The 27,527-nt window shown below is 41.8% G+C and overlaps 2 protein-coding genes across 7 annotated transcripts in view; both read left to right on the plus strand.

Moving 5' to 3' along the window:
- Positions 1–27,527, plus strand: part of slitrk4 (SLIT and NTRK-like family, member 4) — a 140,919-nt gene that overhangs the window by 44,053 nt on the left and 69,339 nt on the right. The window contains exon 3 of one of the 5 annotated variants that reach the window (XM_079669349.1): positions 8,615–8,791. The exons of the other annotated variants lie outside the window; for them this stretch is intronic. Coding sequence (XP_079525475.1) covers positions 8,615–8,670 — 56 coding nt within the window. The 3' untranslated portion in view covers positions 8,671–8,791. Of the gene's footprint in view, positions 1–8,614; positions 8,792–27,527 lie in introns of those variants that run through there. 5 annotated transcript variants of the gene reach the window in all.
- LOC307031858 (uncharacterized protein) lies at positions 10,327–13,045 on the plus strand (the record flags this gene model as incomplete). Of its 2 annotated transcripts, none has more annotated exons than XM_079669351.1 (4): positions 10,327–10,472; positions 10,606–10,738; positions 10,981–11,076; positions 11,368–13,045. In XM_079669351.1, 4 exons carry the CDS (start codon positions 10,327–10,329, stop codon positions 12,124–12,126), a joined length of 1,134 nt encoding a protein of 377 aa, XP_079525477.1. In that variant the 3' UTR covers positions 12,127–13,045. The 2 variants fall into 2 exon arrangements, with proteins under 2 accessions (XP_079525477.1, XP_079525478.1); XM_079669352.1 differs by having other exon boundaries at positions 10,334–10,485.

Here is a 27,527-nt window from a genome sequence, read left to right on the forward strand (position 1 = left end):
ATGCTACATTCCATGCTGGCTAAAGATACTGTCTATGCTTGCTATCAATGTTTAAATGAAGTAAAGTGGATATAAACTCCCCAAACAGGCGAAAACCTACCAGTTTCACCCACTGTCTCTGCCACCTCCCTCCATGCCTGGTTCCTCCGGTTTGTATCCCGGTAAGTTTTTAGCGACTGGTCATAAAGAACCGGGTGATTTGCTCACGCAATAGCTAATTTCTCCTCCATTTTCAGGAATATAAAAAATGAACTGCGGTCTGGCTCTCCCAGCTTGCACGCGGTTTGATTGGCTAGCGTTTGTACTGTCAGATTTGCATAAACGGGATTTGATTGGCTGACGCTTCCACCTCAGCTTCAAAAGTTGAACATTGCTCAACTTTTGAATCCTGAAAATCCTGGAAATCCTGGAAATCTTCGCTTTGCTTCCCCACAATGCAGTTCGGTGAAAAGCGAGGCAAAGTCACGTCACCCCATTCAAAGTCAATGGGCAGAGAAGCGTTGGAAGTTTTTTTTAACGTTGCTGTCTAGACGGGCCGTAAGACCTGGGGCTGGGGAAATGCCCTGCTGCTGCAGTTGTAGAGTGAGGAGATCTGCCTCTGCTGTATGTGAGCTGCTGCGGGAAACCATGTGGGTGCTCGTGCGCCGGTAGCTTGAGCTATTGAGAGGAGAGAGAGTAGTAACATGGAAATAGGGAATGAATGAGTAAAGAAGGTCTTCCTGGTTGAACTTGCGCTGAGCTTCATTAGTCTGTTACTCTAATGTCAATTGGAGCGATGACATCATCGTGTTCCATGAAACAGGTGTTTATATAAACGAGGCGTGCAGAGATCAGAGGTTTCCATTGTTCTGAATGAGAGATAAACCTCTTACATGTGAACGTTTTGTTGAAGAACCGTAAGAGATATCAGTGAAATTTCAAAACGTGAAGCATTTCAAGGACCTTGAGTATCTGAAGTGTGCTTTTTGTGTACTTTCGGGTCAAGAATGTGGCCTTTTTGGCAGTTTAACTAAAGGTGTGCGGCTGCTGCCGTGAGGAAATGTCTGCCTGAAATTACAATGGGCTTTAATGGAGGCATGTTGAATGTTTTTGTCACTTCATGCCCTCAAGAGGCATTTTGTTTAATTATCTTTGATTCATTTTGTTTTATCTTTCAAGTTACGAGATGTTTTCCTACGTTTCAGGAATTTAGGGTTTGGGAATTATGGCAGGTTTAAAAGAAAATATGAAGGCCAAATTAAATCTGTCCTCCACTCTAGCTGTGACATCACGCACTCTAAAATTTGAAGAAGGCCTCTATACCAAGGTCTGAACAATGTTTAATATCTGTAAAAGTAAGAATCAGATTTAAAAGTTGTGTTATACAAATAATTTCAGAAAGATGTGGAACATTTTAAATTTGGAATGAGGTTTCTGAGTGAAAGTATGAATGAACAGTTAGCAGTTGAAGTTGCATGAAGATTGTTGAAGTCTGAAGAGTTTCTCCATTGACTTCCATGTTAAAAATGTGATGTATTATGGGATGTATCTCTGGAATTATGAAAGTTATGAATTATACAAGTAATAGCCATCGATTCCCGACCGAGCTGAACGTTTTGATGTTTGAACGGAGTTTCTGGATGTTCAATGTGGGAAAAGAAGAGGGGCAAAATAACAGGCGGAATAATAAAGAATTTTGTGCGTAGCATAACAGATAGCTGCTTAGTCAGCATTCCAACTAAATAATGCTTTAAAACTTAAGCTTGCCGGATTTTAGCTTTGAGCTCATTCCCACCCGTAGTCCCTCACATACAACATTTAAGGACATGACATTTATATGCATAGCAAAAGTACATGATATGCAGAAAGAGCAAGAGCAGCATACACAAGTATTTACCACATGGCAGCACCATGTAAACATTTATCAAAAAAACACATACTTTTAAAAGACTTTAAATTGTCAAAACTCAAGAAATTGTGTTTTTCAAGGATGGTACAGTGGTGGTATGAATTTGGCTTTCTGTCAAACATCTTGATAGCTGTCTTGTACAGCTGTTCTATGGGTTTTAGGTTTGTGGCACAAGCAAACGACCAGTTTGTAAAACAGTATTCAATGTGGGAAAGAATCATACAGTGGAGGTATGACTTTGCAGCATTGACACTTAAGAAAGGTCTCATTTGTTTAAAATGTTGCAGATTGAATTTAATGGTATTGGATACTTTCTTAATATGTTTCTTAAAAGTCAAGTTCGAGTCCAATATGACTCCAAGATACTTCAAGTGGGGGACTAGTTCTATTTCTGCTCCGTTTAAAAATACATTGGATCCTTGGATTTTGACTGGTCGTTTACTGAACATCATGCAAACTGTTTTTTTTTGCATTTAACTGTAAGCAAATGTTGTTCAGCCAGTGTTGAACCTTGTCCAAATCATTAGAAAGACAGGATGTGATTATTTAAGTATTTTTCCCATGTACAAAGATGACCACATCATCGGCAAACGCTTGCACATTCATCATTGCCTTATCCCCAGATTAAAAAATCGGTTTCACTGTGGCCATCCTTCCAGGATGATGGAACTTCCCTCGTGCTGATAGATTGATTTACTAGCATACTAATTGGTTTTATTAGACCGTCAATATTTGTCTTTATAAAGTTGGTGTCTAAATCATCTGCATCCCTAGCCTAAGAACCTCTTACCTCACTAGGTGATATTGAACATTCTATATCACTTAGTAATCAACAGATACAAATAACATGAGTAAACAACTACTAAACATTGTAACATCATGCCAAGTCTGTTTTTTACCCACAGATAAAGAAATGTAAGAAAACAATAAGAAACTACCCTGGAGTTCCAATTTGACGCAAACATCGTGCATTTATTTCATCAAAATAGTTTTTGGTGTTGTGATTAAACTGCAGGTTTTAGGTGATTTTAACAACTCAAATCAACTACATCAATTTAGTTTGGATTCTGCTTCCATGGGGCATTGTCCGGCCAAGATATCCATGACTAGTTAATTGGGCCATCAGCTGTGAGACCATAAGAAGACTGATTGAAATACTGTTTGGTGGGAAACCCTGCTGATAACTTTCACATGATTTCTTCTTCAAAGGGCAAATATTAGACGTTGGAATAAGTCTCTTTCTGCTTTAATTAAGGCTTTTTTTATCTGTTAGGACATCTTCAAGAAATATGAAACATTGTGATCTGATGGATTCAGATTGATATTATTGGCCTGTTCTCTCCATTTCTCTAATCACACTTCATATTCATCCTCCTTAAAATGAAATAGCAATTACTGCAGGATAACAACTTTACATTTTGGGTATAAACTTCAGTCTGTTCTTGATATTATTTATAGAGATGAAAAGTGGAAGTCAACGTTCTCCGAATGTAATAACTAACTCCCATTATAAAGGGATCAGATGTGTTTTGTGCTCCAGCAGCTCCTGTTGGTTTCCACCACTGTGGCTTTTTTGAATAAACACCCAGCTTTCCATTTTTCTCCAATATTGCACATTTCCCCACCTACCGTTCTGACATGTTGTGAACATCAGGAACAAAATTCAATCGAAAGACAAAAACAGATCAGAAGGGTGACAATAAATAAGAGACTGTTTGCAGTGCGTCCCCCTGCTGGTTTCTCCGTATTGTCAGAGCAAACAGTGCCTTCGCTGAGTGACATGGTGGTGTCATATTTGCATAGTAAACACAAGAGGAGAAGGAGGACATGCTTGAGGATGTTTAGACCTACCGTCTCTAAGACTGGAGGCAACAAACCCCCGCCTACATGCAGGGGCGGCGCCAGGGGGGAGCTAGGGGTTGCTGAAGCACCCCCCAGGATTGCCAAAACACCCCCTAAGCACCCCCAAGAAATATATGTTTTTTCATTTTTTTCGATTTTTTTTTTTTTTTTTTTGTTAAATTAAATTAGAAAAATTATTGATTACATCAATGCAAATGTGAAACAAACAAATGTTTGACCAAAAACATAAAGCCAACACAGGTGATAAGGCCAATGGCCAGCACCCATTAGATTTTTGACCTACCCATAGGCTAAATTACTTTGTGACACTTCAGTGACTTCCTGTTAGCTGGAGCGTTAAATTATTTGCTAACAGCAAAGTGACAAATGGATCGTTTTTTGTCCTTAAACGTCCACGTGTGGACACTCAATCAAAACCACATGAAAGCGAGAGGGATTCTGCACATAATAGGCCTCGTGAGTACAAGTAGCTTACTTCTGGCTCTCTGTGTTTCATTCAAGCTCTGCTCTGTGTGTGTGTGGCACGAGCCATTTTGTGTGCATGCGCGAGCACCGGTGGGTCTCTACCGGAGATCGTTGTGGTTAGCATCTGGTGCTAGCTAGCCAAGCTAACGGATATAAGGAGCTTTTTCAACAACAAAGTGGAGGGAGAACTCTCTCCTGTCAGACTGAGAGTCTCAGATAACCTCAGCTCAGGTGAAGTAAAGGACTCTCAGTGTTTAGATAGTTAACTTTAGTCTAGTTACCTCACTGGGTCTCAAACGTTTTGTTTTAAAAGGGGAGTGATTTATAAAGATCTATAAAGAAATAGTAAATCTGTTTACAGTTCTGTTTCATATGTATGTTGAGAGATGTATCCATAGATCTCTTCATTTTGCTCTCAAAGTGCACCAGATTGATGCTTTTAACTTCAATATTTATTTATTTTTATTCGGGAGCATTTCAAAAGGTAAGATGGGGGGGGGGGGAGGGGGGGTGCTAGTGGATCGCCGGAGCTGTTAGATTAACATGAACATGCTTATATTGTAGTTCTAAGTGCACTGCCTTGCGGCCTGTAGCACCATCCTTGATGGAGCATATGTGTGGGCAGGAAAGGGGTGAGCAGAGAGTAGAGTAGTTGTCGATTTTTGTTTTGTTTTCTGTGACTATCTGCCTCACCCTCTCAGACTTTCAGTTGCGCGTGCTACTAAAGAGACGTGTTACCATGGAAACCAAACAATGGTGTAGCTGTATTAAAGTCCGAGTGGAAACAGTCCTGAGTAAATCTGATTTTGTCAGAAATCGGGAGAAATGCGGGAGAAATATGACCCCAGGAGGAAACCGGGAGAGGGCAATGAAATCGGGAGTTTCCCGCGAAAATCGGGAGGGTTAACAAGTATGAGTTGCAGTAGAAAATTCAACTGTAGCGCTGGTGCATTAATGGGAAACCCTTAAAGTTTGAGCACCCTCTATGAAACGTCAAGCTACCCCACAGCATCCCCTAGAGAAAATCTCTGGCGCCGCCACTGCCTACATGCACCTGTGTAAACACATTTTGAGACACGTGCTGAAGAAATAATTTGATCTGAAAAAGGATCTGCAGGCCTGTGTGTAACCAGTTGGTCCCATTACCAGCCAGAAGGTGAGAGATGGTATCCTTCGGGAGGCACGGTCTGAAGGAACCTGCAAGCAGTGGCGGAGCCAGGACATTTTCAGTGGGGTGGCCAGGATGGAACCAGTAGGCCTAATCATTTTGGGGTGGCATTGAAATTACTATTATATGAACATAAAAATACATCTCACTGGAACATAACGGGTTATTTAAGGCACCTACAACACACCTCTACATTATGTGGGATTAAGTGGTGGAATAGATCAAATAATATTCAGTATATCTAACTATTTTTTTTCTTATTCCCGCAGGCAAAGTATCAACGAAGCTTACATTGTGCAAATGTAGTGCAATATACAGACTGTTTAACTTATGATGATCAGCAACACTATGAGCTCATTCTCTCAGTGTATCATCAGGAATACAGAGACACACACACATCATTTAAATAAGAGTTTTTAAATTCAATGATATTTTTTATTTTATTTATTTATTCATTTATTTAACAGGGACAGTGCACATTAATGAACATTTCTGTAAATGTGCCAGAGTTAGCCAAGAAGTTATTTTTCATCTGTAGTCCCTGGACAGATTTCAAAAGTCAACCGGTTAAGAATAAACATCTTAAAGTAAATAACAATAGCCCTTAACCCCGTAAGGCCCCCGGTTGTAATTTTACAACAAAATACTTTAAGCTATCCTAAAAAAGTTAGTAAATGTTTTTTTTTTTTAAAACACTACATCTACATAATCAAAAGGTTATTTTGTTCAGCCTCACAATGCTATTGGGTAGTAAATGTGTCAATAGGTCCTGCCCTCTGGAACATACACTCACACAACCAGGGGCGCCGCCAGGGATTTTTGGCCCCATGAAAATATATCACATTGGGCCCCACCACCAGGCACAGGCCACGTGTTAGAAATTAAAATCAATGTTTTAATGGGGAAATGTAGTTTAAACATGCCGTCAGTTTTAATGCTCTTTTATACTGAAAAACCAGAAATTCTTGTGCACAAGCAGTTAAGCTTTTATTCTGAAAATCCTTCATCTACGCATGTAACATGTGGCTAATATACAATTTCCTAAAGAGGTGAATTTAGTAGCGAAATGATATGGAGTGGTGCAAACCGAAGCCTACTGATTTAACACTACAACTATAGATGTCGAGATACTACCATGCTGAATATTAAATGAAGGTACAGTTTATTTGAATACATTATTGTTTACAGACGAGAGTAGCATGTGACAACATCCGGAATGACCGGAAACCAAATGAGCCGAGAAGTATTTTTTAGAGTATTGATAGTACAGCGTTTAGAATGTGTTAAATGAAAAGTGATGAAAGAGAATATGAGGAGAAAAGGCGTGTTAAGCATATATTGAATGTGAAAAGAACCAATCCTCTGTTTAAATGCAACAACGGACATTGGAGACGAGGCGAGCCGGCTGGAGGGGAGGAGCCAGCAGAGGATATATAACAGCACCGGAGGAGAGATCCAGGCTCTTCTCTTCCCTAACGAGGAGCGGATCACAGCTGTTTGTCTGACTGAACAATATCATGCTTGTGACCAACCCGCGCCTTTTTTAATTAAAGTACCCAATTGAACTTTCACAGAGACTCCATTTAGTCTCCTTTTAAAGCTTCTCTCCTGGACGGGAGAATAACGAATACAGTTTACACACGCCAACCAAGCACAATGCTGTAACCACACCTCCAGAACCCAACCGACCCATTTATGCTTTAAATAACTCTACCTGTACAGGCTTGCATCTATCTTGTAGTCCAATACTAACCACACAATATTTACTGACACTGAGCTGTGAACATATAACACTGTGCAGACGTGCAACATTCTGCTGCAGTATAATTCACTATTTGATATAAGACTAACATTCCTGACAATAGGTCTCAATAGTCATATTTTATGGTGTAAATGCCTTTTTAATAATAACGTTTTTGAATGGAACATTCTCAACATGAATGCATCAATCCAAATAAATATAACTTAAATATGTGGAAAAATACTGTGTTTGAAATGTGTAATTGAAATTAGATGTTAGCTTTTTGTTTTGATATATATATATATATTGTATTCCAGTCTCCCTTCAGATATGTTAAGTGGCATGGCATTCAATGCTGCTCACCTCCTTCAGTTAGGAGAAAAGCTGGTTCAGATTCAGCATTATGGGGGGACAGGGCTGCTGAGCCTAGAGATGGATCTGTTGATCCTGGCACCAGGGGGAGGGACAACTGATTTAGTATGAATAGCTGCTAAAGATGTACCTGCATTTATTAAATGTCAGCTAAAAGAGCAGGGAAATTAAAAACCTGTAAAGATATTAACAGTACTTAATGTCAGCTTAGTAAAAAAAACAACATAACAATTATTGTTTACAATGGACTAAGCTTAGCTAACAGACACATTTCCTCATAGACCACACCCACCTTTTCTTTTGAAAAAAATGGGTGACATAATGTCGCCCTTTAGTCCCTCTTTCTTGTCTTTCTCTCCTTGATTTTCTCTTTTGAAAGCCTGACTTCCTCCAAAACTTCCAAACACCTTGTCCTGGACAGTGTCTACAGTATAAACTGTGCAACAGTACAGTAGGTCCACACAAACTGCAGAACACCGGGGCTTTGGGAAAACTCAAAATTACTTAAAATGATTTAATTCCAATTTAACCTGTTAAGGGGCTTTTCCCTCATGTTTTTTTTCTCACGAAACTGTGTCTCAGGGCTTCTTAAAATGTAATAAACTATTCATGTGTCCTACTCATTTAACGGGAAGAAACTCAGCTAACTGATGATATGAACCATGTTTACCGAAACAAAACACAAGTCTCACAAGAAGCGTCTAAATGAGCCCTGAGCAAAAAAATGCTAACGCACTCTAGGTATAAATCAATCGATATACTTATCGGATATACACAAACAAGCTTATGCTAACAAGCTGAGATTCCACAGATTCTAGAAATATAAGTATCATCACTGAGCGATCAGAACTCGCGACAGGGGAAGCAAATACAGACATCACACGACGTAGCTTTAGGTAGCAAAACACGGAGGTAGGCTCCCCTTTTGCTGTTATTCTGATCAAAAACGAGGAAAAACGCGGCTGAAGGTTAATCCATTGGTTAATCCAATGTGTCTGTCACTTTGAAAAAAGTATTGATTATCCATAATTCAATTTTTATGTCAAAAACTGAGTTTTCATTAGCTGCTAATGATAGCTTCCAGAGTGAATGACAGCTTCCTGTTTTGTCTCCTTAGATACGAGTCCAAACAACTCACAGACTGCACCGGGCGCTGTCGTAGGCGCCCTGTGACCATCAGATTTGAAGACGCTGATTTGCTGAAATTATGTTTTGGCGGCATAGTTTAAAGATAGCAACAGTTGGCTTCTGCTGCACTTGCTGCACTCTCGTCTGGGCGCTGTGCATAGCGCCCAGACGAGAGAGGGCCAGGTAGGAAATATGTGACTTATCAGTAACTTTAGACATCGTAACACAATTTTAAACAAGATTTTATTGTAGATTATACATTTTACTGATACCAATTATATAATATTTACCTTGTTTATTAAAAATAAAAAAAATAAAAATATCTTTGAAATATATAATTTTTTAATGTGCGAAGAGGGGGGGCGGCTCCACTAGCCCCCCTATGGGCCGGCCGCCACTGTGTACTACACACGTAAGTACTAGCATCCCTGCTCCTCACATGCTCTCACTCTCTGCTAGAAAGTGCCGGCGGTGCTGCACCGAATTTGGAGGCAGGACCAAACCATTACATGTAAATAGAAGGGGGTGTACAGAGGCTTTGGATAATTAACTTTTGGAAGAAAATAAGTTAAATGAATTGTAAGTTTAGCGAGTACGTTACCAATATAACTTTATATTAATGTTAATTCTTGATGAATGATGAAAGGTTACTGAACATTTATTTTCTTAATGTTCTAAAAATGTTTGGGCCCCCTGGTGAGGGTATTTGGGGTGGCCAATAGGGTGGCCAGGATTCAGCTGGGGGTGGCCAAAGACTTTTTGTCTTTTTCAGGGGTATATGGTTGAGGAGGAGTACAAAACGACAGTAAGGTCAGTCCAGTCCTAGTGATGTTAGACTTCTAGATTGGAAAGTATGGGAAACAAACTAGTCATTTTATATTTATTTTGTGAATTTTATCAATTTAATTTTTTTTGTTATTATTTGTTATATAATAGGCTAGTTGCACAAGATGGCGTCTATCAACTTCCGGCGGCTGGGTGTGAGCCTGAGTACTTCCGGTCTTCGGTGTGGAGTTGTTTGGGGAGTTAGCGATATACATACGATAGATAGAGAGAGAGAGAGAGAGAGAGAGAGATAGATAGATAGAGAGATAGATAGATAGACAGAGAGAGAGATAGATAGAGAGATAGAGAGAGAGAGAGAGAGATAGAGAGAGAGATAGATAGATAGATAGAGAAATAGAGAGAGAGAGATAGATAGATAGCAAGATACATAGCATACAGTTAGCATACAGATAGCGATAGATAGCATAGATGATGAGCGGTAAAGAAAAGTGATTGGCCTTCCAGCGGGTAAGAAAGTCGGCACTACATTACTGTGTGCCCCTTTGTACAAAAAAGTCCCGTTATAATCGGGAGATAAGTTTCCATTCATTTCCTATTGATGCTGAGGTAAAGGCTCAGTGGCTGATCAAGGTCCGTAGGGACAATTTCAGCCCCACAACAAATACCCGTGTGTGTAGTAGGCATTTTCGACCAGGAGACTTATTGGTCACAGCTGGAGGACTGAACAGAGTAAAGAAAGGAGCTACACCTGTTCTCTTGGCTTGGAATAACTACGAGTTACCTACACCAAGACGTAATGTTTGGGAGCGTCGGCCGAGGGCAGAGAGTCCCACCCCGGACTTGACAGCTGAATACGAGGTGGAAACACTTGCGCCGCCGGATCATGACTACTCTGTAAATCCAGCGACGGCAGTGATGGCAAATCAGGTGGCCGACGAGATTGAAGCCTTGAAAATCCAGGTTAGGGAGCTCCAACACCAGCTGGAAGTGTTACAACTGAGATCTCGTTTCGGGATACAACGCCTGGCAGGGTCGGACGAGGACATTCGTTTCTACACCAGGTGTGTTTATAAGGTTTGTTTATAAGGCTATCAGGATGTTGTTATGGCCACTAGTTTGATAAACACTTTTCATTTGGGGAAGCTAATTTAAGAAACAAAACTATGTCTAACATGAACAATATTACATTCTTAGATTTGCCACATACAAGCATTTCCTCGCCTTTTGGAAATTGGTGGAGCCTGCAGCCAACACCAAGATGGTGCGGATCGCCAACGCCAAGGCATCCTCTGCCAGCAGCTCGGAATCCTCTCAACCATCAACAACGGTAAGCAGCATACAAGCATGGATGTATATTAATAATTATGCACGCTGCGCACTATACCACCGTTTAACAAGTGCATCACATCACTCACAAAACACACACACACACACACACACACACACACACACACACACACACACACACACACACACACACACACACACACACACACACACACACACACACACACACACACACACACAGTGGGTGTCCGACTGTATCCATGCATGTTTGACTGTCTGCAGGTGAAAACATATCACTACCTGCCCCAAGTGAACCTGCTGCTACACAATCTGCAGGAGAGACATTGGTTCCGAGTACCACAACACAGTCTGCAGCACGTGAGTCCAGTTTATTATTGCACATTACAATAGCACTTCTCTTACTAATAATGTACATGTTAATGTAAAACACACACACACACACACACACACACACACACACACACACACACACACACACACACACACACACACACACACACACACACACACACACACACACACACACACACACACACACACACACACACACACACAGAACAACAAACCCCAGGAAAATGTGTTACAACTGTACCCGGTCTCCCCTATAACAGTATCTACAGTATGCCTTACACTTATTTGTTTTCACAGAAACTTCCACCCGTAGATGAGCTGCTGCTGTTCCTCATGCACCTGTCAGTGGGCCTACATCTGAGGGATCTAGCAGAATGGTTTGGTATTCACCGCACCACAGTCAGCAGAATTATTTCCACCTGGACACACTTCCTCTACCAACTGCTTGGAAGCAAACATCTGTGGATCCCACGCGAAGTTGTCAAAGCTCACCTTCCACCAGAGTTTTCAGCTTTCCCTGACACACAAGCGGTGCTTGACTGCACTGAAGTATTCTGCCAGACTCCATCATCTCTCGTGCTGCAGAGTGAGGTATTTTCTACATACAAGTCGCATGCTACATTCAAGGCCATGATCGGCATGGCACCACATGGTGCCATTACATTTGTGTCTGGCCTGTATGCAGGATCTATGAGTGACCGGGAGATCTTCAAGCTGTCTGGCATCGTGAGCCTGCTCACACCAGACATGGCGATAATGGTCGACAAAGGGTTCCTTGTGGACAATCTGGTTGAGTGTAAAGTGTACCGGCCTGCCTTTCTGCACAAAAAAACCCAAATGAGCAGGGAGGATGTCAGGCAGACTCAATCCATTGCACATCTGAGGGTCCATGTGGAGAGGTGCATCAGAAGAGTCAAAGAGAACAAACTATTTGACAAAGCCATACCAATGTCTGTGTGTGGAAGCATTGAGGAGCTCTTCAATGTGGCTTGCTTCCTGGTCAACTACCAGAACGGACCGCTGGAAAAAGCATGGGCAAGCCTTCGCAGCAATTAGTGATGGGAATTATGGCATTTTGAAGGGAAAATAAGCGAAATAATCACCAGGATAATGATTGACTGTATTGCCAGACCTAATGTCAATAATCTTCTTTGTAAACATGACACAAGGTGGCGCCATATCCATGTCAGTGAATGTACTACTTTGAATTTACCCTCTTTATGTGTTAAGTAAATAAAGTTGTCTTGCCTTGAATGAAATTCACGCAACTCTTTATATTAGATACTGTGTTTTTATGTGGCGATGGAGATTATTTGTTGACCCTGCTTTAAAGATAGTTTGCCTTTACAAATGGTGCGCTTTATCACTGCCTGGGTTTTGGTTGAAGTGCATCCAAATGCTGCTGCGTTTTGCTCATTTTCCATTTTTCATTTTCAAAAGAATCGGCTAATGAATATAACTAATATATATATATATATATATATTATATATAACTAATGAATTATAACCTCAAAACAAATGCACACAAAAATAACATAGGACAATACATAATATAATAAATCCACAATATGATAACATGATGTAGTGTGGTACACTAATGTTTCATTTAATTTCAAACCTTTAGTTATTCAGATTGGTCCCTTGAGATCATAGATCTATTTTACAAGGGAGACCTGCAGCAATTTAAGTTCAACATGAAACATAAAACAACATAAAAAAAAACAATAGAGGATATCATACAACATATTTACATACTTATCAACATTTACAAATACCCATAGTTTCAGAAAGCATTTCACTTAGACGTGCTTTAAAAACATTCAGAGAAATAAAATTGCTCAATTTCAATTTTAGCTGTAGACTGTTCCAATCTATGCTATCTATCAGTAACTATATCGCTATCTGTATGCTATGTACCTTGCTATCTAACTCTCTCTCTCTCTCTCTCTCTCTCTCTCTCTCTCTCTCTCTCTCTCTCTCTCTATCTATCTCTCTCTATCTATCTATCTATCTATCTATCTCTCTCTCTATCTATCGTATGTATATCGCTAACTCCCCAAACAACTCCACACCGAAGACCGGAAGTACTCAGGCTCACACCCAGCCGCCGGAAGTTGATAAACGCCATCTTGTGCAACTAGCCTATTGTATTTGACACATCATCAGTACTGGACCTTGGGATCATTGAGTGTTTCGGCCATTATCACTAGACACCCTCACCCCAGGAAGGCCCTGCTTGATCAAATCTCTGCAGCGTGTATCCATTGGAGTTTACATTTTTGTCCTAATTAGGGATTTTTTAGGAGAAGGAAGGTCAGTCAGGTCAGCATTAAGTGCGTTCAGGGGTGAGTAGCAGTAATAGAGATAAACGAGGGAGAAGAGTCAAGGGCCATTGTTACGTACTGTAACTCCAGTTTCTATGAGTATAGGCGTAGCCCTCTAAGGGCTATCGCACCCGCGCAGCACTGAAACACTTGTAGTCCACGCCCACCCGCGAGTTGGGCCGCACCCTCGGGCTCCCTTCCGGTATAAATAGGAAGGAGCCCCGACAATCTGCTCCAACACAAAACAGCTTTTCTTCAGCTATTCGTGGAGCCAGTGGGGCCCAACACTTAGAGGGCTACGCCAATACTCATAGAAGCTGGAGTTACAGTAGGTAACTTCAGTTATATTTCGTATATGGCTTCGCCCTCTAAGGCTATCGCTATTGGGTTAAGGGCGAAGCATGATGTAGTCTGCGCCCCACTGGGTCCGCCCGGTACTAGAACAGGGTATATGCAGGAATCCTGAGGTCAAATTTAATACCTTTTAAGACCTTTTTTAAGACCCTTTCCATACATTTTAAGACCTCATCGCAACTTTGAGTTCTAACCGGTTACATTGGCAACACACTTTACCTCACATTTACTATATTGATTGTAAGATAGCACAACTAAACAGAATGCAGACAGACTACTGAAGCCTCCTCTCCACATGAACTTCAACCTCTCTGTGAAGGTCAGGTTTAATGCAGTATGCTGCTTTGCTGCTTCTGTACTCTGTGCTCTTTCATTCCAGTAAAACTCCTCAGAAACCATTAGAAACCAGTATTTGACCAATAAACAAAACAATTGACAACACTTTGAACGATGAAATATATTAAACTTTGGTGAGCTTCAGCGGGGTAATGCCATGTAGGAGCTCCCTCACAAATATCCAGGGGTTAAATTGGGCTGGGGCTGTCCGGGGCTAAGCCGACGATGCTCTGACTTCATCACCCTCACACATTTGTCATATGTTTACAAAAAACGATATATATGTTTAGACTTTTCTCGTTCTTAATATAGACTATATTAGGGTCGATATGTGTTGACTTTACTTTAAAATAGCAGATCTCTGTGACCGGATATAGTTTGGCTTAGAGCCCGGCCCCACGAGGACGCATAAGGTAAAACGCATACACAAAAAAGTCTTCCGTTCACACGCATTCGATTCATTAATGTGTCCGTTCACACTAGACCGCTGGAAATGCTGGAAACGCTGTAGTACATATGCCAGGCCTGTAAGTGGCGCTGCTGCCGCCACACAATACACCAAAAGCAGCGAAGAAGACCCTGGAGCATGGTTGCCATGGTTGCCCTTCTGTTTATTCTCCGCAGTGGACGGCGTGTTCTCCTGCTGTATATCTCTCCGGTAGTCCACCAGCAGATGAAAAACACCCGCCTCTTCCAAGGGACGAGGGAACCGTGCAACAGAGTTTCCGTTAAAAAAAAATGTTCCGCCGGTCAACATGTCCGTTAAAGTTTAAATCTTCCGTACAAAATTAGAAAAGTGCCGATCAGAGGTCTTCTTTGTTATTTATTGAGCTTTAAAACAAATTGATAACGACTCTGTTCTCTGTATAATAATATTTAATAAACGGTGCCAGCCTCTCTTTTCCTCCCCCTCTTCTGACTGCCCAGCAGCAGCAGGAGATGTGGGGAGAGGGAGGCGGGCTATTTCATCGTTCTCAGAAAATGATCATATAGGGCTTGCACACGGAGCCGTTGGACCCCCAGAGCGTTGCGTATGCCGGTCTACCCACCTTGGGACCCCCCCTCCCACAGAGCGGATTAAGGCAACGAAACTTAAAATAAGAAGCAGCATTTTACGGCGCGCTATGCATGGGGCCGCCTTGAGGGGGTTTCCCGACATGTCGTTTCAGTAAATTAAAGGGTGTTTCATGTTGTCGTTGCTGTGGGATTTCTTAATACCTTGGAAAATGCCGTTTAATACTTTTTAATACTTTTTAATAGCCTTAATTTTCGCTAAATTGATTTATCAACTTTTAATACTTTTTAAGACCCGGCGGACACCCTGTAGAAGCACAGACACACTTGCTCAGATAATAACCCATGCCTATTGCGCCATGCAAATGGCGCATCACCGTCCCTGGAATATAGCATAACATGAATATTTTCCATGAGGGGACGAAGGCTGGGAACAAAACATACCTGCCGCTGTGAAAAAATAGAGACGAAGGTCACACTTTGCCCAGCGACAAAAAGAGGGGGAACAGCAGCTCTCTGCGTGCAGACAGGCAGGAGAGTGCACAGCTGGATCCCTGACGTCACTCACTCTGACAGGACACTCCGTACAGGGTTTGTCAGAGAGGAATGGGAGACATCCCTCAAATAAAAACGAATAAAAGAATAGGGGCCATAGAGGAGGAAATTCCTCTGGCGGAGTGTGCATTGATGTTCTCCTGGGGATCCACCCCAGAGGAGACATATGCCTGCGACACAGCCTCTCAGCCAGTGTGACAGCCGTTGTGCAGACAGAGGCTGCCCTAATGAGCGCTCCCTGTAATGCACAAACAGGCGTTGGGAACAGTAGAAAAGCAGCCGTGGGCGAAACATAGCAGGACAGCGCGCGCACAGGACAGAGGAGATGAGACGTGGCTTCTTGCTCTGACGTGTGAGGAGGAGGAAAGAAGCCATCCAAGTTGATCACTCTCGATCTAAAGGAGCTTTTGATGACCTTTGGCCTAAAAGCCGGGTTAGGGCGTAAAACAGCTGAACTGCCATCTCCTTGGATCCGGAGACATGACAGCTGATGTTAGAGCCAAAAGTAGCACTTCTTTGGCTGATAACAATTTAAGGGGAACCTTATCTAAAGGCTCAAACGGGGCTTTGCTCAGTGCGCGTGACACCAAAGCCAAATCCCAGCGAGGCGCCAGTGCGCGTGACACAGGTCTGAGTCTCCGTACTCCTCGCAGAAAGCGTTTTGTCAGAGGGTGACTAAACACCGTACCGACCCCGGTAGTCATAAGTATCTTTCAAATAACTTGTGTGTCGGGTAGAAAGGGGATTAAGTTAATGGTCTAACAAATCCGCAATATGATAACTCTCACTGTTACAGTCAGAGACAATCGGCCTACCTGCGGGCATTCGAAGGGGAGCTGGCTATTAGTGCGGGGCCTTGTGGATCTTGGGAAGTAGATAGAACTGCCAAGGTCTTGGTTCAACTGGGCCTAAAAGGTAGGTTCTCTGTTTTACTGTTATCCAGTGTTCCTGGGCCATTTCCTCCAAGATTTTGCCAATTTGGTTTGCCTGTTTCCATATATATTGGAGAGTCCAGAGGTAGGTAGGTTAGGATCCTCTAATTGTCTTGTGGTTTCCTGGATGTATTGACTCCTGTCCACAATAACCACTCAACCCTCCGTATCGGCTGGTTTGAGGATTATTGAGGTATTACGTTGGAGTTCCTTCAGGGCCTGGTGTTCTTCTGGAGACATGTTAGAAGGTGCTGTGGAGGGCTTAAGGTTTCTTAAGGTCTGATACTCTTCCTGAATCAGATTCAAAAGCTCCTCTGGTAGGTATTTAGAACTTGGCTCACAGGATGATGGTCCTTAAAATCAAGGTGGATCCCCTTTAGTTTTGTTGCCGAAAAACGCATGGAGTTTTAACCGACGATGATAATTGGAAAGATTGACTTTGAATGTTCCCCTTTGATTGTGGAATGTGGTCGGAGTTGTGATGAAAGAAAGGCCCCTTTGTAGGAGTTTGAGAACGGTTGAACTCGTTTGGAAAGTGGAAGAAAGGTTAATAACCTACATTTTTTCTACGGGGACCAGGTCAGTGTTGGGGTTGCCAAGCCCAAAAAATACCTCCAATGGTCCCAAATTAGGCGAGCTGTGTTGGGAGACCAATGGATGTTGTCACCCTCTGTGAAAAAGGCATTATCTGCCTTTGTAGAGGTGCTTTGTAGGTTGATTTGGTTTATTTTGAATGCCTTTGACACACCATGCCGATATTTAATCGTCAGTCAATGTTGGGCCGTAACCTGTTAAGCCCTGAGCCTATTTTTCAGGCCTCAGGCTCGAAAATGACATGCCCAGAATGAATGACTATATCTTCACTTATAAAAGGGGTATATGATTTTTTTTTATCAAATCAAGAATATATCTGTGATTTGACTGTTGACGTGTCAGAATACAATTTAGATGTTGCTGTGTCAGAGTAAATTCAGATGGAACATAGTAAAAAAATGTAAATTCTAATCTCCGCCTAAAAAATCCCCATTAATTATAGTGAAAACCACCCTTGAATGATGGGATAGTAGCCAAGAACCTTTAGGGATCCAAACCACAATATATCATAAGTACCCTGTGTAAAGATAGATGCTACTTTAGTGAAACTTTAATTTATTTGGAATATTGTGGCACAGGTAGGTCCAGGCGGACTCACCTTTGGGTACATTTGTTGCCATCAGTGCCATTTGACCTTTCTCAGGTACCACAGTGTAAAGCTCATTTAATTTGATTGAAATATCACTATAGGTATTCATTCCATTCAAATACAACAGTTTTTGACCTTTTGAAATATTCTCCCTGACATATACCACTTTTGGCCACAAAGCGTAATGCTGTGCTGTTGCCAGGCAGACCTGCATGCATTACGCAGGGCCCTATATCTGGAACCCATTGGTTGATTTGGGTGATTGACATCTCTTTGTAACCGTTAGAGACCATATAATCGAGGGGCAGTTCATAAATCCATGTAAACATGACCATTGGTCAGTTAAAATGAGACGGTGCATGCGCATCTCCTAAACCGGAAGCTCCAGTCGGCTAACCATTATAAACCGTTTATTGCGTTTAGTATTTATAAATGTATTGATGGATTATCAGTAATCATTTCAAAGTGACACAGAGACATTGGATTAACCTCCAGCAGCGTTTTTATTCCCTTGAACACAACTTTTGATCACAAAACAGCAAAGGTAAGACATAATTATCATCATGGCTACGTAAAGTGAAGTTGTTTTCTTGCTCTTTCCTGGCTACTAGTTAAGTGAGTTTTGTTTTGGTCGTACCGTGATGAGACTTATACCAATGGAATCTCTAGAATCTTAGCTTTCATATGATATGTATTTTGTTCAGATAGCATGACTTTGTTGCGAGTTATGTGCTAACGATGCGTTAGCATGTTTCGCTAAGTGCTGATTTAGCGGCTTGGTGTTAGACTTCTGTTCCCTCGATGGCCTTTGTGCCCTGTCATGTGGCCTAAGATATTTTGTGACACAAAGGCCAAATGGCCTTGCCCCTAAAATGACGAAAATCGGCAATCAGGCTTAACCCGATGTGTCTCAAGGCTTCTTAACATTTAACAACCTATTAACAGGTTTAAAAAAAGGCATCATTTGCTGATGTTCACGTACATTTTGATCATACTCCCTGTGCTGCAGCACCTCTTTTCACTCTCTGTCTGAAACCAGAGCCCAGTCTGCTCTGATTGGTAAACTGGCCGGCTCCATTGTGATAGGTCAACTTCTTAGGGATGTCCCGCCCCTTAGCAAATCACGTAAAATGTGTTGAAGCGCTGGCCAACAGAAGTGTAAGTGTTACATAGTAATGTCGCTATGTTTTCCTGAAGTAAACTTTGGAGGTGTTTCAGGTGGGGGTGATACTCCCTCTGGTGGATTTAAATAGGGATTAAGGCCTTTACAGACCATTTACATGCACAAACACCTATATTACAGGAAAGAAGAAAAAAATGCATAATAGGGCCCCTTTAACATGTTGAAATGTTGTCAGCAAATGAAATCACTTTGATTGGCTGTTCAACTTAGAGTGGACCTATCATGCTATATTTGAACAATATATTGTAGGGCCATACCTATACAAAGTATGTACATATATATTTTTTTCAAAATATCAAACGGATCCTGCATTTTAGCCATGCCTCATTTCGCTCTATTTGCTCTTTCCAGCCCTGTTTTTGCAGGGGCTGATTCTGTGACGTAGCTTTAATGCAAATGAGCTGCAGCTGACCACGCCCCCTTGCAGGAGAGGGAATGATCAGCTACTGGGATGTCAGAAGAGGGGGAGAAAAAGAGATCTCCGTCCTCCGTGTTTTATTCTTATATATGATTATATAGAGTCGTTATTCATTTGTTTTAAAGCTCAATAAATAACAAAGAAGACCTTTGACCGGCACTTTTTTAATTTTCTCCGGAAGATTTAAACTTTAACGGACATGTTGACCGGCAAAAAAAACTGAAACTCTGCCACACGGTCCCCTCGTCCCTTGGAAGAGGCGGAGAGGTGGGTGTTTGTCATCTGCTGGTGGACCACCGAAGAGATTTACAGCAGGAGCAAACGCTTGCCTCGGGGAGGGAGAAAAAGAGCCACAGCGGAGAATAAACAGAAGGGCAACCATGGCAACCATGCGAGGGAAGTCTTCTTCGCTGCTTTTGTGGCAGACTACAGCGCCACTTACAGGCCTGGCATATGTACTACAGCGTCTCCAGCGGCAATGGCCGGCCGTGGCCCAACCACACATTCCCCTGATAGGTGGAGAGTTGCCCATATAGGCGGAGCTCCTCTTTTCTGACGTCAGAACAATTCAAATCTGTATCAGCTCCGTTGCAACCCCGTTTTTAGAGATTTGGGTATGGGGGAAAAGAGAGAAGGTTGTGTTTTCTGAAACTTGGTGAGTTCCCTGGAACACCGGGGACACATATTCATGTATAAAAGACGTACAAAAGTGCATTTTGCATGATAGGTCCCCTTTAAACAAAACAGTGCACAAGATGGGAAATGGACTAGGTAATTAAACACACCTCCGAAGTCAAGAGGCAGAGTCTCTTTTAATTTTCCATCCGATGGTCTAAAGCACTGATATGAAGCTAAGTGGTGAATGAGAATGGTGTGCAAATGTTCGGCAAATGCTGCTTTGTTGTTTGAGAGTTATTTCCCCTTCAGCTGCAGACTGGTGGTAGTTTGCAGTTTGGTAATGTTTTTGGCGAAGACTCAGGCAACGTGAGACGAAACAAAACTTGTCTTTGTCGCTGCTAGTTCTTAGAGGTAGATTTGGTATATCGGGGCCTGTAGAGGGGAAGTGTTAAAAAGAGACTGCATTTAAAAAAATGCTACTGTGTAACAGCCTCCGTATATTTCAACAGCTTGTATTCAAAATGGCCTCTGCAAAGATTTGCAAGGTAACGGACCCCCCTCGGGATAACCAAAAACTTGATCATTTTCTCTGCAATAATTACACTTATTTTTACACTTTGGGAACTACTGAGTTACACTTTGCATATGTAAGGTGCTTTCATACAAAGCAAAGTCATTCGTAGGCAAGGGAAAATGTAATAAAATATTTGATGACCCAACGTAAAAATCCCCGGTCGTAAAAAGCTCAAATTTTCCTTGAGAAGCCCTCCATGCTTGACCCGAGGCTCAGAGGAGTGACAGCTTCACCCTCAGTCGTCAGTGTGAGGAAAACACGGATGGAGGAATAAATGCCAGTCATGCTCTCTGACCCGCGCTGACCCCTCTGAGCCGTGAGAAATCAAACAGTCCGTTGTTCAGTGACATGACGGTGCCACCAGAACACCTGAGCTCAGCAAACGGTTCATGCCCCCTCCTCGCCCTCCATCGCCCTTCCTTCCCTCCGCCCACTCGTCCCTCCATCATCTGCCCTGTTGAGCTCCACTCTCTGCAGCATCCTCTTTTTAACCTGCCTCCTCCTTCAGCTCCTTCTTTTCCTACACCTCCATCCCTTTCTTACTTTTAACGCTCTTCTCGCCTCCTCTGCCTCCCAACCTTTCCTTTATGAGATGCTTTCATTATTCTATCTCAGCATGTCCATTACACCACGCACTAACACACACACACACACACACACTTATTTCCCGTCAGCCCGAGCCCCATTTGACCTTATAAATGCAGCCATAGAACGCCTATTGATTTATGCATACAGATGTGTGTGTGTTGCCTTGCACACCCTTCTCAATGTCACATGCTCGTTAGCTTCCTAAACCTCTTTCAGAATGTGTGTGTGTATTAGTCAGAAAAAGCCAGAGTGAGTGTTAGGTGCTAGCTTTGTGTGTGTGTGTGTGTGTGTGTGTGTGTGTGTGTGTGTGTGTGTGTGTGTGTGTGTGTGTGTGTGTGTTTGTGTGTGTGTGTGTGTGTGTGTGTGTGTGTGTGTGTGTGTGTGTGTGTGTGTGTGTGTGTGTGTGTGTGTGTGTGTGTGTGTGTGTGTGTGTGTGTGTGTGTGTGTGTGTTCAGAGAGAGATATATTGAGATGGAGAGGGTGTTGCAGGGATGCTCGTCTGCATGCACAATCAGCCAGACCCCCACTGGAGTCTGAGGGACAGCTCCTCCACCCAATCAGGGCAAGCAGATAAGGACAGGGCAGCACAGTGATTGTAAGACAAAAGAGATGGATTAACCCCCGGCACTCTCGTTCCCGCTCTGAATAATGTAGCTGTTTGTTTGATGAAGAAGAAGAAGAAGAAGAAGAAGAAGAAGAAGAAGAAGAAGAAGAAGAAGAAGAAGAGAGGGCATGAGGCGGAGAGGGAAATGTTGGTGGGGAAATATCAAGCAATCCGGGGACACAGGTGAATCACAGGTGCAGGGAATCAAATGTGTAGATAAGAGGTGATGGGGGGAGGGGAAATAAAATGAGAGGAAGGGAATGCCCAACATGAGGAATTAAAAGCAGGAAGTGAAGTGCAAATATATCAATAAGGGTCAGACGATGCAAAAGAGTGGGAATAAAGAAAGCCAAGGAGAGAAGGGGGAAAGAGGAATAAAGATGGGATGTTTTGACAAACACATTTACAAAAGGTGCACATGCAGGCATTAGTTACAAAGGAAAAGAGTGAGAGATCTCTGTTCCATGTCAGGAAACCTTTCCACACAGCCATGCACAACTTCTGATGTTTTATCACAAACATGGAATTTAATGTTTGCAAATAATGCCTTATCTTAATAGATTTGTGGACATACGTATTTGAAACAGTAATGTGAACACTGTAGTCTCAATAGCTTTATTTGAATGTTGGTTGCACACATTATAAGAGTCAAATATTTCTGCATTTTGGATTCTCTTTTAGTCCATCATAAAATACTGTCAACAGCCATTCAAAAGAATGTAAATCAGACTATGTAAGGAACCGTGTAAAACCCTTCAAAAATACTGATAGGAATGAAACCACAACGTTTGGTGTAGACTTAGACTCAGACATACTTTATTGTCATTTCAACAAGACACAGAGTGTACTATTAAAACGTTAGGGCTCATTTCTCACTGATACAGGTGAATGGATATGATATATCACAATAAAACCACCCCAATCGATTACAGTGTACTTCCCTTTACAATTATTATTTGTAATACATTTTCTTAAAAGAGGTGCTGCGGCACAGGCTGTATGAGAACAATAATGAACTTTTTGAACATTAAAGCATGGAAAACATGTCGCAGTAGAGGGTCAAAATACTAATAGGAACCTGAAAATGAGCATATGTTTCCTTTAACAAAAGTGAAAAAACATTTGTCCGCTCAATGATACTGATCTGCTAAAAAAATTCAAATTTTCCACTGGACTACACAACACCCATGTTTTATGAAAATTCGAATAACTTTCTTGACTAAGATAATAAACACAAGTGATAAGACATTTCACTTTCTTGAAAATGAACATTTGAATGAAGACACTGACCACTATTAGTAATGCTCAAAGCAAATGTCTATTAATGATTACACAAGATAGTACATGTGTTCATCATGTTGTGTCCACCCCCTAACATCTTCATATGACAGTGATTGGCATACCAGATTATTAGAAACTCCAGTGATGTTTGGTGATGACACCTTTTGCCCTGGGCGATGCTATTCTGTATTATTATAGTCTTCCAAATGTCGTTTCACCTTCAGTCATGGAGTGTTCTTGTGAGGCCCAGCTGGTCTCAGTGCTGCCTGTCACTCATTCTGATGGGCTGTCTAAAGTTACACTCTGTAGCCTGAAGGTGATGTAAAGCCTCTGTACGCTGTGAAGGAACAGATGGTCAGTCTGCGATGACAAAAATCAACATTGAAGTGCAAAATATTTTACAGGCTGTTTCTGTGTATAGAGTGATACAGGAAAGAGTTATTAGCACTTTAGCACTTCCGGGGTTTCTCATCTCGAATTCATGCCTTTATTAATTCGTTTTTGGTTAAAATAAGGTCTATGGTTAGTAGGCTACAAGGTTTTCAAATGTTGTTCTACAATATGAAATACATAAATACCCTGCTGGTGAACATCTACAGCTTTTATTAAAAACTTAAGTTGCTATGAACACGAATCGGCTCTTCAGCTTAGTGCTGATGACGTGAAATGTTGTGACTTTAGACTTCAACTGCTATTAAAGTGGTGTTAATATGTGGAGATTATTGAACTGGAAAGAAAAGTTTAACCATCACCACTCTTTTTTTTTGTTACATTTTTGCTGTGACCTTTTTCATGTAACTGCTAGCATCAGCAGGATAGCCACCACTAGCTGCTTAAACTGCTACAGCGCTCCAATGTAGCTCAGTAGGCCTACATTTATGAGTACTGTACTGCACAGCAGTGTAGTCAAGTCACCAATTCACGAGTCCAAGTCACTCTCGAGTCATCACTCTTCGAATCCAAGTCCCAGTCATAAGTCTTCATGTTCTTTGTGGATATATTTGTTAAAATGTTGCTGCTCCTCGACATTGCTTTTATCCTGTCATGTTACAAGGTGCTATACAAATATAAAGTTTATTAATAATATTAATATTATTATTATTGTAAATTACCTTTTAATATGTCTCACTATATTTAAAATGAGTTTCCTTTTAGAGAAGTGATTATATTTGTATGCAAATATTTTCTTATGGTAAAGTTTTCGTTTTGCACTTTTATTTTAATAGTAAGTCGATGTACAACCAGCAGTGTAAACACACATGTATGATGACGGATAGATGACGAATAAATTAACATATACTAAATAGTTGCATTGGGCTTTTAGCACCTGGCTGATAAGGGCACAAGCTCTTACGTTGGTAATGATTGTATATAAGCAAGGTTGATCAATAAACAGATACCATCGGTTAAAGAGTCTGACCATCATTCAGCCGGGGACGCTACAATTATTAAAGTGAATGTTTAAATTGACATTCTGCATGTTAAGTAACCATGGGCTTTCGTGTTATCGGCTGAATCTTTATTTATTGATTGGATCACGTTACTTTGATGATAGTGTTCAAGACAGTCTATATGTCTGAACTCGATCCTTAGAATAATGTATTACGGAGCCTTCTCTTCAATATTGTTTCCACATAACGAGCATTTTGTGCTGCTCTTTTCCATGTGGAAGCAGAATTTTTGAAAGCATACAGCACGATGCAGGGTGTGTCTCTAGACATCTTTAGACTGGGATAGCGGAGCCCAGTCCGTGAACTGGCCTCACAGGTGCACACGCCAGGATAGAGGACATCAGACTCCAGAGAAAGCTTGCTCGAGTCCGAGTCCAAGTCGGAGCGTCAATGTACAAGTCGAGTCCGAGTCATAGTGGGGGGAAAATTCACGAGTCCGAATCCAAGTCATCGTGCGCGAGAATTCACGAGTTTGAGTCGCGTCAATCAGTTTGCGAGTCGAGTCACGAAAATTGGCACTCGAGTACTCCATCTCTGCTGCACAGTAGTTCAATAAGGAACAATTCAATAAGAAATATAATTCACTTACGTTAGGATAATACGGTTTTTATTAAAATGTTTCTTGAACGTTTGATTATGCTAATGAGCCAATATCTAATGCTACATTTCTGTGAATTTAAGTGAAATCATAAAATAGACAAATGAATGAAATGTGTATTTTGGTTACTTGTTTTCCACATATTATACTTCTTCATAGTTAGTTTGGATTAGATTCAACTTTATTTCAATGCACAAGTACCGAGACAAGGACAACATGCATTTAACCAGTGAGTACAGAGTATATTTACATATGTTTAGAAATAAATAGTGAGATTTGAACATGAAAACACAGCAATTGCCTATGTTTAAAGCCCTGAAGCCAAAAAGCGGATTTTTGGCAAGCATTAGGATTAAGGCCAAACAGTTAAAATCACACCCACACTAAAACTGCGAGCAATAATCTGCTTATGTGGCGGTGTGGTGCTCGTGTAAAATGCTCGGTTTGCTGACAACGCCACCTGGGGGAGTTTCGCCCCCAGGAAATTACTAAAAACTAAAGTTTATCCAATTTAATAAAAGACAATCAGGTTCGTTTGAACACCACAGGCAGAGACAGTGTAAAGGATATTACAACAATAGTTATTTTATTTATACATACCGGTAGTTACATTTTTAATATTAAACAACCAAATGTTCTAAAAGTTCTCCAGGGAGGAGGGAGCAGATTTGTAACCTCCACTTAAATAGCAGGTGCGCTGGCATGGTGCCAAGCAGCGTCACAGAGGGAGGAGACATCCGGTCACACTTACATTGGGTTTTTCTTTTGAAACATTGCACATTACAATATTAACAGTGTATAGCTTCCAAAAGATTGTTTAAAGTGTTTGATTAAGTCTACACCTGCTCAAACATCATATCTGGCACAGTAGTTTCTGGATAGTGTGTTTAAAAGGTTACAGAATCCCCGCTTCACATGGGAGCCTGTTGATAGCTTTAGCCAAATCTGGCTTTGTGGGGAAATATGCCTGGACCATCATCAGCTGGAGATACCGCCTATATAACCAAAAATAGGTCATGGGCTGGTGGATCCCCATAATCAAAGAGCGAATGGTGAGTTTTCATGTGTCCCCAGTGAGACTCCTCACTCGGATTCGGTCCCGCAGGCAAAAAACGCGGCCTCAAGTATGAGCCCAGAGTGAGTTTAGTGTCATCTGCATAGCTGCTTATCAGCTGTTAATAAAAATGTTGACCATATTGAGTTCCTCTCTGGTTCAGGGACACACTATAGTAACAAATTATAAGCCGTAGTAAGCCTCGCTAAGCCCGTTTGAAAGTTGCTGCCGCTCTGCCGTATGCCCAGAGCATCGGGTGACGTGTTAGTGTGTGTGTGCCATAATGCCCAGAGGAGGTTGTTGGACTGCAGATAGGCCACAGACAATGTTCCCATTTGAGATGGAGAGAGACAGGGAGGGAAGGGAAACAGACAGAACGGCGGAGAGGAAGTGAGTATTTTTGGGTCATGTGGGTTGCCCTATTTAGCGTTTTTTGCAGACATCTCGGGCACAGTACACACATAAATACACACTCCCAGTCGCACACCAACAATCCAATTTGCTGAGTGACATAAAAAAAGGTCTGTTTGCGTGAGCAGCTTTGCAATAATACTCGTCATCTATAATTCATGCTGTTTTGATTTTTGCTGTTTCGCTCGATTATTCTGCAGGAACACATGGAAGGTTTCTCATGTCTCTAATTCCCCTCCTCGACTCCCCTCCTCGACTCCTATCGTCGTGTCTTAGTGCCACCCACAGGAGATGCGAGCGGAGGATTCGAGGAGGGGAACCGAGGAGAGAGGAGGGGAGCCGAGGAGAGAGGAGGGGGGGCAGCAGGCGGTTAGAGAAATGAGAACTCCTCTCCTCTGAGCGGTCATTTTAAAGAGACCATTAATGATGACAGGAGGCACAGCAGCACTCTGTCTGATGGACAGATGTGTTCATGACGACTTATATTTACTTTTAATTCATTGAGAGTGCGGTAAATGAGACAATAACAGGCTACAGATGCGGACACACACACACACACACACACACACACACACACACACACACACACATATATTCATATAGGCTATATATTGATATAAATATATCAAACAAAACAAGTATGAGAGCACTCTCATAATAACGTAACACAATCAGAGACTGGATATATCCCATGAAATTACGGTCCGCCGCACCCACACCCACCTACACACACACACACACACACACACACACACACACACACCCCCACACACACACACACACACACACACACACACACACACACACACACACACACACACACACACACACACACACACACACACACACACACACACACACACACACACACACACACACACACACACACAGCTCCTAAAGCATATAATATATTAGGATACAGCCGTTGTGTATTTTATTATGTGAAGCACTAAATGGTCGTAGAAAAATATCGACTCTT

This window comes from Notothenia rossii (assembly GCF_949606895.1).
Source record: "Notothenia rossii genome assembly, chromosome: 3".
Lineage (NCBI taxonomy): Eukaryota > Metazoa > Chordata > Actinopteri > Perciformes > Nototheniidae > Notothenia > Notothenia rossii.